Consider the following 13,378-nt stretch of genomic DNA (forward strand, 5'->3'; position numbering starts at 1 on the left):
CCGCCTGACGCCTCCCCCGGCCGGCGCGGCCATGGCGGCGCGGCGGCGGCGGCGGTGAGCGACGCTGGTATGGCGGGTCCCGGCGCGGCCCCTCCGCGCCTGGCTCTGGCCCTGGCCGCTTTGGCAGCGCTGGTCGCCGTTAAATACTACCGGGACGCCGAGGCAGCCCGGCAGCAGGTAACGGGAAGGAGCGGGACGGGGCGGGGGGGGGGACGACGGTCCCGAGGCCGCGCTGCCCCTCACGGAGGGAGGGGAGGTGAAATGGCGGGCGGAGCCGACCGCGCCGCCGGCGGGGGTCGGGGCGGTGGCGGCCGCGGGGCTGAGGGGACGGCGGGCGTTGAGGTGGTCGGCGGGGTTGAGGTGGCTGTTGTCGGGCTGAGGGGGCCGCCAGGCAGCGGTGGCCACTGGGGTTGAGGTGGCCACTGGGGCTGAGGTGGCCGCCACTGGGCTGAGGGGACCGCCAGGTGTCGGTGGTCACTGGGGTTGAGGTGGCCACTACTGGGCTAAGGGGACCACCAGGTGTCAGTGGCCACTGGGGTGGAGGTGGCCGTGGCCAGGCAGCGGTGGCCACAGGGATTGAGGTGGCCACTGCTGGGCTGAGGTGGCCGCCACTGGGCTGAGGGGACCGCCAGGTGTCGGTGGTCACTGGGGTTGAGGTGGCCACCGGGGCTGAGGTGGCCGCCACTGGGCTAAGGGGACCGCCAGGTGTCGGTGGTCACTGGGGTTGAGGTGGCCACTACTGGGCTAAGGGGACCACCAGGTGTCAGTGGCCACTGGGGTGGAGGTGGCTGTGGCCAGGCAGCGGTGGCCACAGGGATTGAGGTGGCCACTGCTGGGCTGAGGTGGCCGCCACTGGGCTAAGGAGACCACCAGGTGTCGGTGGTCACTGGGGTTGAGGTGGCCACCGGGGCTGAGGTGGCCGCCACTGGGCTAAGGGGACCGCCAGGTGTCGGTGGTCACTGGGGTTGAGGTGGCCACTACTGGGCTAAGGGGACCACCAGGTGTCAGTGGCCACTGGGGTGGAGGTGGCTGTGGCCAGGCAGTGGTGGCCACAGGGATTGAGGTGGCCACTGCTGGGCTGAGGGGAGCACCACACATTAGCGGCCACCAGGGTTGAGGTGGCCACTGGGGGTGAGGTGGCTGCTGCTGGGCTGAGTGGACCACCACACATTAGCGGCCACCAGGGTTGAAGCGACCACCAGGCATCGGTGGCCACTGGGGTTGAGGTGGCCACTGCTGGGCTGAGGTGACCACCAGGTAGCGGTGGCCGCTGGGCTTAAAGTGGCCACCAGGCTTGAGGGGACCACCAGGCATTGGTAGCCACAAGGTTTGAGGTGGCCACTGCTGGGCTGAGTGGACCACCACACATAGGTGGCCATTGGGGTTGAGGTGTCTGTGGCCAGGCTGAGGTGACTGCCAGGCATTGGTGGCTACTGGGGTTGAAGTGGCTGTCACCAGGCCAAGGGGACCACAGGGCTGTGGTGGCTGCCACTGGGCTGTGGTGGCCACGGGGCATTGGTGGCTGCAGTCTTGAGGTGGCTGCTGGGGTTGAGGTAGCCACCGCCAGGCTGTGGTGACTGCAAAGCCGCAGTAGTCACCAGCTAGGCTGTGGGGACAGCCAGGTATCAGCAGCTGTGGACCTTGAGCTGGCCACCGCCAGGCTATGGGGACCATGAGGCTGTGGCAGCCACTGCCAAGGCATCAGTGGCCGTGGAGCTTGAGGTGGCCACCACCAGGTTGAGGTGGCCACTGACAGGCTGTGGTGGCCACCACCAGGGTGAGGTGACCATTGAGCTGTGGTATTCATCACACGCCAGTGGCTATGGGCTTGAGGTAGCCACTGCCAGGCTGAGGTTTTGTAGAGCTGTGGTGGCCACCGGGCTTGAAGCGGCCACGGGGATTGTGGTGGCCACCACCAGGCTGAAACAACCACAGAGCTGTGGTGACCACCAGGCACCAGCAGTGGCCGTGCCTTTGAGGCCAGAGGATGGAGGGAGAGCGGGAGCGCCCGGCCCCAGCCCTGCTCTCGGCACGAGGCTTCGTGGCTGCTCGACGTGGCCCCGACGGTGTCCGTCCTTCGTCCCTGCGTCGTCCCCTGGGGAAACGGCCCCGAGCGCCCAGGTGTCGGTGCATTTTTTCAGACCAGAAACGCAGGCCTTGTGTGCCCTCAGCGACTCTGTAGAAGCAGCGAAAGAATGGAGGACGTGAGCTGAAAAATGCAAAGGGTGGGTTTTTTAGGGGGTTTGGTGTGGGTTTTTTTTTTTTAAACTAGGCTGATTGCCATCGGTTTTGGTTGTAGTCCGTATAATTCAAATGGCTGCTGCGAGCTTTGGGGAAGGCGTCCCTTTGTCACGGAGCGTACTCCCCTGGCTCTTCGCTTCGGCGTGCGCCCTTGAACATCTAAAAAGGTTCATGGAAAAGAGTAGACTCCTTGATATTTGTGTAGTAAAAAGACAAGCGTTTTTAAAGGCTGCCTCTTTTCTTTGTCTCTTCTTGCATTGCAGAAAGGGAAAAATGGCTCAAATGAGTTAATTAGAAGAATTCTCCCGACAGGGACAGGAGGGCAGGACGGTCCCTCGCGGGCTGGCTGAGAGGAGCTCAGCCCGGCCTGACGCAAAGCCGGGCCTTCTGGAGGCTCTGCTTTTCCCAGAGACGGGCAGGGGGCTGCGCCTGGGCGCTGCTGGAGAGGAGAACAAAATGCGAACAGCCCAAGGTTTTTATTTTTCCTTCATCTTGCTTAAAACATATGTCTTGTCTCTTTCAATGGAAGTGTTTATTTAGCTAAACAACCCACAAGCAGGTGGGAGAAGAAAACTCTTTGTGAAAACCACAACTCTCCTCCGCTACAAAGAGACTGAAAAAGCTCAGTCTTGCTCCTCTGGCACAAACAGGGAAACTTTTTATTTCGTATAATCCCAGATTAGAAAGAAAAAAAGAAAAAAACCCACAAGCTCTGGAGAGCTTTCTTTAAGGTGAACATTGTCAGAAAGCAAAAGGCCAAGCCCTGACATCTCTCTCCCCTTTTAAACGTAATTTTTAGCATCCCTTTTGACTGAGTGCAGCAGGACTGGTGCGAGCTCTGCAGAAGTCTTTGTTCCTCTGTGGTCAGGGTCTTGTCTCTGGCCGGGTGGGTCCCTGCGGCCCTGGTGCGGTGACGCACCGCCGCTGAGCTGCCGTGCTTTGCGAGCGTAAAACGAATGTTTCCGAAGGGAGCGATCTGTCCTGCGGGGTTGTGCAGAGCTGATGTGCTGTGCCAGTGCTGCCTGGAGCGCGCCTTTGTGGGAGAAACGGCTGTTTTAACTAGCTCTGGGGAGGGCAGCGGCGTCTGGAGCAGGCAGGAGCGGGCAGCGGCGTCTGGAGCAGGCAGGAGCCCAGTACCAATCCTATTAGCAGGCAGGCTGCATTCAGCCGGCCGCTGGCTCGCGTGAGAGGTGTGCACACACGTAAGTTGCCTGACCGCAGAGCTACCGTGTCTCTGGCCAGTTGCGGTTGTAGCAATAATTATCTGATGGTTCTGCAGCTGATGGGTTTTCATTGCTTAACCTATGTAAAGTGCAGGCTGAGGGGACGGGAGCGTGCTCTCAATTTAGATTGATTTTTGGATGCTAGCGTCCAACACCAGGCACCCGTATTCCCACCTTCGCGTTCTGCTGTCTTAGACGCAGTCAGAAATGCTCTTCTGTATGTGCGGACTATTCCCGCTTCTCTTTCTGCCTTCAGCCCTGTCAAGTAAATGATCATGACGTTGTCCTAATACTGCTGCAGCAGGCAGTCTAACCAACTAAAAACTTTGTCGCTCGTTTGCCTCCCATCCCTTGAGGTCCGTGTCTGTGAAGTGCAAAAAGAAGAGAGACTCTAAAAGATTCCTCAGCAGGGAATCGCTGACGTGCTGCGGAGAGGACTAGGAAATGGACCGTCTCCTCCGAGCTCGGTACGCGCCCAGGACAGCCTCCGCTGCAGAGGAGGAAGCCACCGTGCGCTCCCTGCACGCTTCCCTGCGCCGCGAGCCGGCTCCCAGACAGTGAGCGATCACGCAGGCCCTTACGAGGTTAATGCATTACGTGCTGTGCACAGGCAAGATCTAGAGCCGAGAGGGCTACTGAGGCCTGGCCCAAGGCTTCGTGGCATGACCCTGGCGGCTGGCTGTCGGGGAACAGCGCGGTTGCTCGGGAAAATGTCAGGAAAATTTACAAGGTCAAGGGTGCACATCCCCAATTCACGTGGGGAAGAAAGGCACGGTTTTGGCCCCAGGAACGTGGACAGTCCGGAGTGGATTGTTCCTGTGCGTAGATAAATAGCCATCTTGTTCCTTCATTCCTTTTTTCAGCTGTGTAGTTCCAGCGCGCTCCCCTCCTTGTCTTTCCTCAGCCATGTCTGCGTCCAGATCTCTGGTTTGTATTCCAGGGTCTTTATTTCTGTCTGTCTCAGTCCTGAAACTGCCCTGGAAGGCTCTTAAGTGCTTTTGTTGCTGCAGTTGACGGGAGCAAAGCCTTCCAGGCTGCATTAGTGCTGCTTCAGGCTGGCAGGCAACAGATGGAAAATAAACTAGTTCAGGAGCTCTGGGGATGGTAATGGTGCTGCAGGCAATAGAGAGTAAACATGGTTAAACAGCAGAATACAGAGTGATTATCCTTGCAGCTTTAGGCTTTTACGGGGGTGGCAGGGGAAGCTGCCCCAAATGACGGGTCACAGGGGACGTGCTGCAGGGATGTGGCTGGTCTGACTTGCTCTGTGTCTCTCCTCCTCTCACCCCAACGTGGAGCTCCCTCGTTCTGCCTGCAAGATGTCCCTTTCCCTTCAGTGCTGACTGCTGCGGAGTGGAAACGACTAGAAGCACCTAGAGCCTCTCTGGGGCTGCTCCAAGGGAGACACTGCGTTTCAGTCGTGTTTTCCACTGGATGTTATCCGCGGGGACTTTGCAGAGGGAGAAACTGAGGCACAGGGTGGCTGGGATCTTGCAGAAATTTCTGGAGAAGATGATGGGATATGTGGCTCCCCAGTGTATGGCTGAAGGGGTAGGCAGTGCTCCCTGCGGAGCAAGGGACCGAAATGCTCCATCCTGGCCTGAGGCTGGAGACCTGGAGGGGAGCCTGACTGGAGCGGGGCAGTTGTGCGCAGTAGTGCTGGCACGGATCTCGGCACGGGTGTAAGTTAAGTTGCTTTCTGCAGAGTTACAAGGGCTCAGTTCATTTCCTTTGTCTTTTTGTAATGTGGATAGTCATGTATTTGACTGCCTTTGTTTCACTGCGCATCAGTTAATTACAGGACTCACAATCTCCAGGTGCTCTGAATATCTGCAGGTTTAGGGCTAACTATCTGGAAAAAGTTGGAAATTTTTCTGACAACAGACTTTGAGGCCGACTCAGAGCAAATGATTCAGTTTGAATTACTCAGCCAGATGTAGTTTTAATATGCTCGTGCCAACAGTTCCTGGACACCGATCCCTATTGTAAATAACACAAAATCCTGCCAAGGGGCGTTAATCTTTCTGTTTGGTGGCTGTTTGTATGCTGGAAAGAATGCAAATTAACTCTGATGCTGAGAGGGGCCGGAGTGAATTTCTGCAAGAGGTTGGAATGAAATCTCACTTGCCTCTTCTTCCCGAACTAGGAGCTGGCACTGAAGTCTTTGGGAAGCGAGGGGCTGTTTCTCTTTTCTTCTCTGGACACGAACAACGATCTGTACCTCAGTCCGGAAGAGTTCAAGCCGATAGCTGAGAAGCTGACGGGTAGGTATCTGTCTGCCTTGCAGAGCTCTCTCTGCGCAGACCGTGCAAAAGCCAAAGATAATGCACTCAACAGTCTTCATTCATGTCTTTTTTTTTTTTTTTTTTTTGTCTGGGTGCTGTTTTGGGTCTTATTTACATGAAGAGAGGCTGCTAAGCTTTACATGTTTTTGAAAAGGCTTAAGCACTAGACATCACTTTCAGAAAGTAGAGTTTTTGTAAGACCGAAGATCGCATTGCTGGACTAGCAAAGTACATAAGTTACTTTGTCTAGAGCTTAAAGGGGATTTGGGATGGGTGAATGCAGCAAATACAGCTCAGCCCAGGCTAGGCCAAAACTGTTGGTGAGTCGCGGTGTTTCATTCCCGCGCTCCTCTGGCTGTCGCAGTCTCTCTCGGATAGCAGTTGTGAGAGATCATGTTTGGAGACCGTATCAGCGTGTGGCAAATGCCTCTTGGTGGTGCCAAGCAGGAAGAGGTGTGGTGATAACGTACAGGAGAGCTTACAGTACAGTCGAAATAGAGACAGTTGTTTGCTTGTGCTGTAATGAATCGGCTAAAGCCTGTGTTCTGATCCCTCCTAGGTGAAATGAGATGGCCTAGCTGAGCCATGGGGTTTAGAGAGTCGCCCCCTAAAAGGAGGGCTCCCCTTTAATTCATCAGCCAAAGCTGGTCTCCGGGGTGGCTCTGAGTTCTGCCGCTGCATACAGTCTAGCAACAGCTGGGAAGCTCCCAGTGCTCCTGGATTTGCCAGGATAAATGTATAATTGCTTCACAATTGCTTAAAAAGGGAGGGAGGGGAAACAGCTGCTTAAATTCCTGTCCCTTTGTCTAGGGGTTGCTCCCATCTCAGAATTCGAAGAGGAGGAGACGCCTGATCCAAGCGGGGAGACGTTGTCCGTTGTGGCTAAATTCCAGCCTTTGGTCATGGAAACGATGACGAAGAGCAAAGACGGTTTCTTGGGAGTAGGTATCATGCAGGATGTGTACAGCCAGAAATTCTGGTACAAACACATCCAGTGGGCTGGTAGCGTCACCAGGAAAAAGTGCTAGCGTGTTAGGAGGGGGAGATGGTCTTGCTCAAGCCCGGGGGATTTGCTTTGACGAGCAAGCTCACTGCTTTCTGCAGCGTTTCGTTGTTTTCAGTGCGCTCAGCAGCACTGTGCCCCAATTAACACGCCCTTGCTGCAAGGCTTGAAGCAGACATTGGAGATGGCTCTCCTGGAGCTAAGTCCAAAGCAGCGGCGTTATGTGGTGTGTTCCCCTCTCTCCCATTTCCTATTACTCACATAATTGAAAGTTGGCGGAACTATTTGGTGGAGTTTGGGGTGGTAGGAAGAATTTAAAACGTGATTTTTTTTCCCCCCTTCTTCAAAGCCTCCTTATCCATCAGCACTACTGCATGTTTGCAGAGCCCGGTCTGGGCTCTGACAGAGTCTTTTGTTCACAGATTTCTCATGTCGCTCTGTCTGGGCTGAGGAACTGGACTGCCCCAGCAGCCCCTATGAGTGTGATGCTTGCCAGGCAGTTTAAAGCCTTTCTTCCTCCAAAGAATAAACTGGATCTCGGGGATCCATGGTGGATAATTCCTAGTGAATTGAACATCTTCACTGGGTACCTTTCCAACAACAGATTTTACCCTCCGCCTCCCAAGGGCAAAGAGGTGAGATATGAAACTCAATTTCTATATACCTGAGAGGTAGTTTGTGTAAGTGTTCTGCTTTATAGCTCAAATGAATCGCAGGAGTCCCTAGAGCGGACCAGGCTGCTGCATTATGTCTCCCTGGACTATCTAAGGGAGCAAAAAGGCTGCAGCATACAGCCAGGAGCGCCATCTCCTCAATCGGAGATAAAACCGAGAGCAGGCAAAAGCTCTGGGTGTCCGCCATGGCTGGATGAGGCTGACTTGAGTAACTTCATCTTGCTTCGTTTAAGTGTGTGGGTTTTTAGGCTAGTCTTTCCTGGGCAGGGCGGGGAGAGGGTTCTTCAGAAAGCACGTGTATGCAGTGATGGTGCCTTGCGGAACGCCCCAGAGGTGAGCGTTTCGCTGACAAGTGAAACGATGTGTGTGCATCGTTTGTAAAGCCAGGCGTGCGTATCGCTCTCCCGCGGGGTGCCCGGGTAGGTGTCAGTGATCACACAGTTGAGGCACCTTCGCAGCCTGGCGTGTTTATCGATTGCATACCCACTCTTTCAAAGTCTTAAGTGGTATTGATGGAGGCAGTCTCGTAGATCAGTTTACCGTACTCAGACATTCAACCAACTGGGATGATGGAAACTTGCAAACAATGGGAATAGCCTAAAAAGGACGGAAGATGGATTTATTTTTAAAAGCAGTCTCTTGCTTTATCTCCTTGTTTTGCGATTAGGTAGGTCTCTGAGCTAATTTTTAAGTCATAGCAGTTCTCTTGTCTTCCTGATCTGGTGGAGAGTTACTTTGGAGCTGCAGCTGACCCGCAGCGGAGGAACTGTTCTCATTTTTGCTCTCTTACAATTCTTTCTCTAGATCATAATCCACAGGCTTTTGAGCATGTTCCACCCACGCCCCTTCGTAAAAACCCGCTTTGCTCCCCAAGGAGCTGTGGCCTGCATCCAAGCCATCAGCGCCTTCTACTACACCATAGCGTTCAGGTGAGGCCCTGGGTCCGCGGCGTTAGAGGAGGGCTTGGGGCACTTCTGAATGTGTTCCGTTTGTTCAGGGAGCGGAGCAGGCTGCCGTGAGCCCGTGGCAGGGGGTGCAGTCCTGTTCCCAAACAAGACCAGATGTCTCCTGGGTGTGGGAGGGAGGCGAAGCAGTGGGAGGAAGAGGGGGGTTCCCAGCCAGCTCCTGCCCCTCTGCGATGCTTTGTGGATGCCCGAAGGGGGCACCCGTGCTCCCGGTGTCGCTGAGGCCCTGGTGAGGGAGGGACTGTTGCCCAGGTCCAGGACAGCAGCCCTCCTCCATCACCCTTCGTCTAGAACTATCCCTGGCTGAAAGGGGAGACTCTGATTAGCAAGGGATTTGTTAGATTTTGTTTAATCAGGGAGCGGGGTGCCTTTCCAAGGGGGAGAGTCTGGGGAATTGTCTTGTTTTACTGGGAGTGTTACACACAGCTTTTATTTGCCTGATCGAGCTAGAGGGGAGGCTGAAGGGGTCTTAGTCTGTTCCTGTGTTTCAAGGAATGATAATGTAATTCATCCTTCCTGGATGGACACATACTGCCCAGTTCCAAAAGGCATCGATACTGGAGATGATCCTGACCCAGGGGATCTGCTCCAGTCTTTTACCCTCTTCACTGTGTGACATGAAAAGCTTTTTGAACTGAACCTCTGCCCCAGTTTAGCTTCATAATTTCTGGTGCCTGGAGATTGCTTCTCCCTGCTGTCATCTGCAGTGCTTGATCCATTCTCTCCTCCCGGCACTGCAGCTGATGGCTCCTTTCTCGTTTCAGGATCCACGCTGAGTTCCAGCTGAATGAGCCACCAGACTTCCCCTTCTGGTTTTCCCCAGGCCAGTTCACAGGTCACATCATCCTCTCCAAGGATTCTTCCCATGTCCGAGAGTTTAAGCTCTTTGTCCCTAACAACAGGTACGGCCGTTTCCCTCTCTCCCTGGGTGCTGAACGGACTGGAGGACTGTTACAAATGAGGCCAGGGGAACCCAGGGGCTCTGGGATCCTGTCCTGTGCAGGAGTGGGGGCCATGCATGGTGGGGAGGCCGGGGGCTCTTTTTTTGTGAAGATATGAGTGTGGTGACAGCTCTGTCCCTTGTGGTTTGTGGGCATCCAGGCCCATGCAGGGACGGCAGATCTGCAGTCGGAGCTTTGGGCAGGCCAGTTCTGCTGTTTGCTTATCTGTTTTCCGCACGCATCCTTCCCTGCCAGTGGCCATCACGGTCATCATGTCCTCAGTTCTCTCAGTTGCTCCCTAAACTGGTTCTGACACAATTTTTCAGGAATAGCTCTGTTTATCAACAGGCCTGGGGGGCATCAGGCTTGGAAGAGGCAGGGAAGGACAAGGGCAGAGGAGGGACAGGGGAGAAGCAGGGCGGAGGTTGCTGGGGACGTGGAGCACGGGGCTGGGGCTGGATGTCCTTGCACAGCCTGGCTGCAGCTGGCACGTGCGTCAGCTGAGCGTCCGAGCCCGAGCTGTCCTGTGCCAAACCAGGGACAGAGGGAGGTACCTGCAGGCACATGGGAAGATGGGGAATTTCAGTTGTCCTGATATTGCCCTAGAGACAGGGATCAGCTTCTTCGTTAGCAGCACTGCTGCAAACACTGCTCCCCTGACCTGTCCCAGCAGTCCCTGGCTGTGGCAGGGACTCTTGCAGATGTGAGATACCTGTTGCAAGCTGCAGAAGGCTGCTCAGGTGTCTGTGATGGATGAGCTCATGCTTTTCAGCCAAGTCCCTGGAAAATCTGAGTGAATGGAGCTCTGCAGTTGCCTGTAAAACTGGCAAATGCATCTCTACCGGTCGCTGAGGATTCCTGACCCATTTCAGGGTCTGATTCACTCACCAGTAACTGTCCCCTGGTACCTGGAGGATGGGGAGAGATGGGCAGGGTGGGGAGAGGCAGCCCCTGGCAATCCCAGTGCCGGGCTCGAAGCACTGAAGCTCAGCAAAGCCTGATGCTCTTCCTTCAAGATGTTTTTTGCTTGGTGTTTCACAGGTTAAGGTTTTGTGTGCATAGCTTCACACTAGCTCATTCCTGTTCTCTGGCAAGCAGCTGGAAGCGTTTCAGGGGAAAGAAGCTTCAAATCTCTTTGCCCATGACGGCTGGAGTGAAAATTCTATTATAACATTACCCTGGTGACTCAATCCCTGTGGCTGTGTCAGCACATTTGTTACAGCAAGCAGACACTTAGGGCTCTGCCAGCAGCTCCTCACAAAAGCCTTTTGCTTCCAAAAAACACTTTTAAAAGTTCAGCAGGATCAGAACGTGCAAGTTAAGTCCTGGGAAGGAAGGGGGAGCAGAGACACCTCTCTCTTCCTTACTTTGACAGTACTCAAAGGTGTGAGCGCATTTGCCGGGGTGCTGGGTGGGTGCTGGGCGCTGATCCAGCAGGGATCTAGTGTTGCTGGTCTTGTGCAGGGAACATGGTGACCTCCAAGGAGCCAGAGGCTCCGGGCTTCGGTGCTGACCCTGCAAGAGGAGCGCTGGGTGTTCTTGTTTGCGCGGGGTTTCCCATACACAGCTTTCGCCTTGGATGACTCTGAACGTATCGGGTTCACCCCGCAGGTCTCTGAACGTTGATATGGAGTGGCTGTATGGGGCGAGTGAAAGCAGCAACATGGAAGTGGATATCGGTTACCTGCCTCAGGTCTGTAGTCGCTCTCAGTCCTCCGTGCGCCTGCAGCATCTCAGCAGGGATTTATGCCGCCGTGCCCCTAAGCGGTATAACCTCAGTTATCCCTCTTCTTTAGAGCTTTCTCTTGAACATTTCCATATAACAATATAATCTCTCTTGATCTGCGTATGTCCTCTGCAGCTGTGTGGCTCCCTATTGCCAGTTCTTGTGATATTTTATTTTTTCCCTCTGTGTGGGTTGAATCTTAAGCTCCTGGAGTCATGTGGCTTCTTCCATTTTTAAAAAGTTATCTGACAGGCGCGGGGGAGTGATTAAGAGCTGAACGCAGGCCCTGAGCCCAGAGGGGTGCATGAACAACGGTGTGTCTGAATTTAGAAACCGCATGAGGTTATTCCTCTATTTTGTGGTAATCCCAGCTCTTGGGACAGGACACATAAGTCAGGATTTTGAATGCCTGAATGTAACAGTCCCATTTTCTCCTAAACTAGATCTACATTTCTTTTTAATTGCCAAAAGTCGGGAAAAGAGACTTACCAAATACTTTCAGATGTACCAGAACACGGAACTACAGGGAAGCTCCTGAAGAGCTTTCCCTGTGGCACCCTCTTGTGGCTAGCCACAGGCTGCGGAAGGGCTGTGCTGGCTTCAAACTAGCCCTGCAGGTCCCAGCGATTTTACGGATCTGGTGTCCCACAGTCAAAAATGTCCACTGGGAAGGTGGGAACATGGAGTGAACAGGTCTCGTGCATTTCCAATCTAGTGAGCACAGTCAGACAATAACTGAAGGAAATGAAGTTGCTTTCCTGCTATTCCCCAATAAAAGACATTTGCAACTGGTAAAGCGCAGCTCCAGGAGACAATAGATCAAGCTGTATCTTCATTAGAAGCTGCACAGTCTTATTTTGCATCTTTATCCTGTCCTGGAGTACAGAAAAACCAGGAGTGGATGTGTGCAGTGTCCAACTCAGCCTGTTCTCCTGCAGATGGAGCTGGAATCGACAGGGCCTTCAATCCCCTCTGTGATCCACGACGAGAACGGAAATGTGATTGACAGCAGGGATCCCTCAGGGGAGCCCATTCAGTTTGTGTTCGAAGAGATAACCTGGCAGCAGGAAATCCCCTGGGAAGAGGCAGCCCAGAAGCTGGAAGTGGCCATGTACCCATTTAAGAAGGTGAGGAAAGGGCCGAGCTCTTCCTTGGCATGTTTATTTGGGGCAGGTCATCTTCACCGAGATGTCCAGTCACCTCGAGGACCGGCAGAAACCAGAGGCCACGACCTGATCAGCATTCAGAGGCGTGTGAGGGTCTCCCAGCTCAGCGCCTGCCTCCCAGGCTCTGGGTGTGTGGCTTGGTGGACTTCCAGTTTCCAGATGAGGGAGTACAGCATCTCTGAAAGGCCACTCAGGGTCGCGCCGCAGCACAGGCAGGAGCAAAGCCTAGATGTCATGCGTCCCAGGCTTGTATTGGAAATGTAGGCTCATCCTTCCTTCCTCTTATCAGTAGCTGCCGACGCGATTTCTGAGTGAAGCAGGTAATCGCGCCGCTGACAAATGGTTTTCCTCTGGCGTTACTTTTGCAGCGTTCAGCTACCTTTGGACCAGCTTTCCTTATCAGCAGAAAACACACAATCCGCCTGTGCCTCTGCATCCCGCAGTGAGACACAAATTTATAGCATTGGGTGACCCAAACTATATAACATGCCAGTAGCCTGTGGAGCAGATGGCTACTGCCTGTCACTTGGCTGAAGGGACACGTTTCAATGGCTGCCTCCTTGTGCCTGAGCTTACAAATGTCCCTTTGAGCTGCCAAGATGTTAATAAAGTTCCCTTCATTTGAGCGATTGGAACAATCTCTGTGCAGGGTCCCTCACAGCCAGTTGTTAGGCCGTTTCAGTGAGGTTTTGTAATAAATATCTCCAGGCCAGATTTCCCAGGCTGCTGAGGTGCGCTGCAGACAGCCTGCCCGCAGTTGCGCAGATGCTCTCTGCAGCGTGTAAAGATGGGGCTCCGCTGGTGCCGCTGCCAGCCCACGTGCTGCGAGGGGCTCGCTACGATCTCGCTGGGAGATGAAGTTGGCCCTGGGGAAGAGCACCACAGTTGTCATTTGCTTTAATCTGCAGGATCTACTGCAGACTAAACTCTGTGTGTGTCACCTGTGGCGTGCGCAGGTCTGGTTCCTTCAGACCCTGCTCGTATTTGAGACGGGCTGTTCTGTGTCTGTTTCTCAAGCCGTCTCTCTGCCTCCAGGTCTCCTATCTTCCCTTCACGCAAGCTTTCGAGAGAGCAAAAGCAGAAAAGAAGTTGGTGCACTCGATCCTGCTGTGGGGTGCCCTGGACGACCAGTCCTGCTGAGGTGAGGATGCTCC

At 54.3% G+C, this 13,378-nt stretch overlaps 1 protein-coding gene across 1 annotated transcript in view; it reads left to right on the plus strand.

Moving 5' to 3' along the window:
- Positions 1-13,378, plus strand: part of SELENON (selenoprotein N) — an 18,184-nt gene continuing 4,806 nt past the window's right edge. Inside the window, exons 1-9 of the mRNA XM_087761287.1 lie at positions 1-177; positions 5,611-5,728; positions 6,560-6,690; positions 7,175-7,387; positions 8,231-8,355; positions 9,156-9,293; positions 10,944-11,025; positions 11,997-12,185; positions 13,260-13,365. Of these exons, the coding sequence (XP_087617413.1) occupies positions 70-177; positions 5,611-5,728; positions 6,560-6,690; positions 7,175-7,387; positions 8,231-8,355; positions 9,156-9,293; positions 10,944-11,025; positions 11,997-12,185; positions 13,260-13,365 (1,210 nt within the window). The 5' untranslated portion in view covers positions 1-69. The remainder of the gene's footprint in view (positions 178-5,610; positions 5,729-6,559; positions 6,691-7,174; positions 7,388-8,230; positions 8,356-9,155; positions 9,294-10,943; positions 11,026-11,996; positions 12,186-13,259; positions 13,366-13,378) is intronic.

This window comes from Nipponia nippon, unplaced genomic scaffold (genome assembly GCF_047370975.1).
Source record: "Nipponia nippon isolate SJK-2023a ecotype South Korea unplaced genomic scaffold, ASM4737097v1 scaffold_23, whole genome shotgun sequence".
Taxonomy (NCBI): Eukaryota; Metazoa; Chordata; class Aves; order Pelecaniformes; family Threskiornithidae; genus Nipponia; species Nipponia nippon.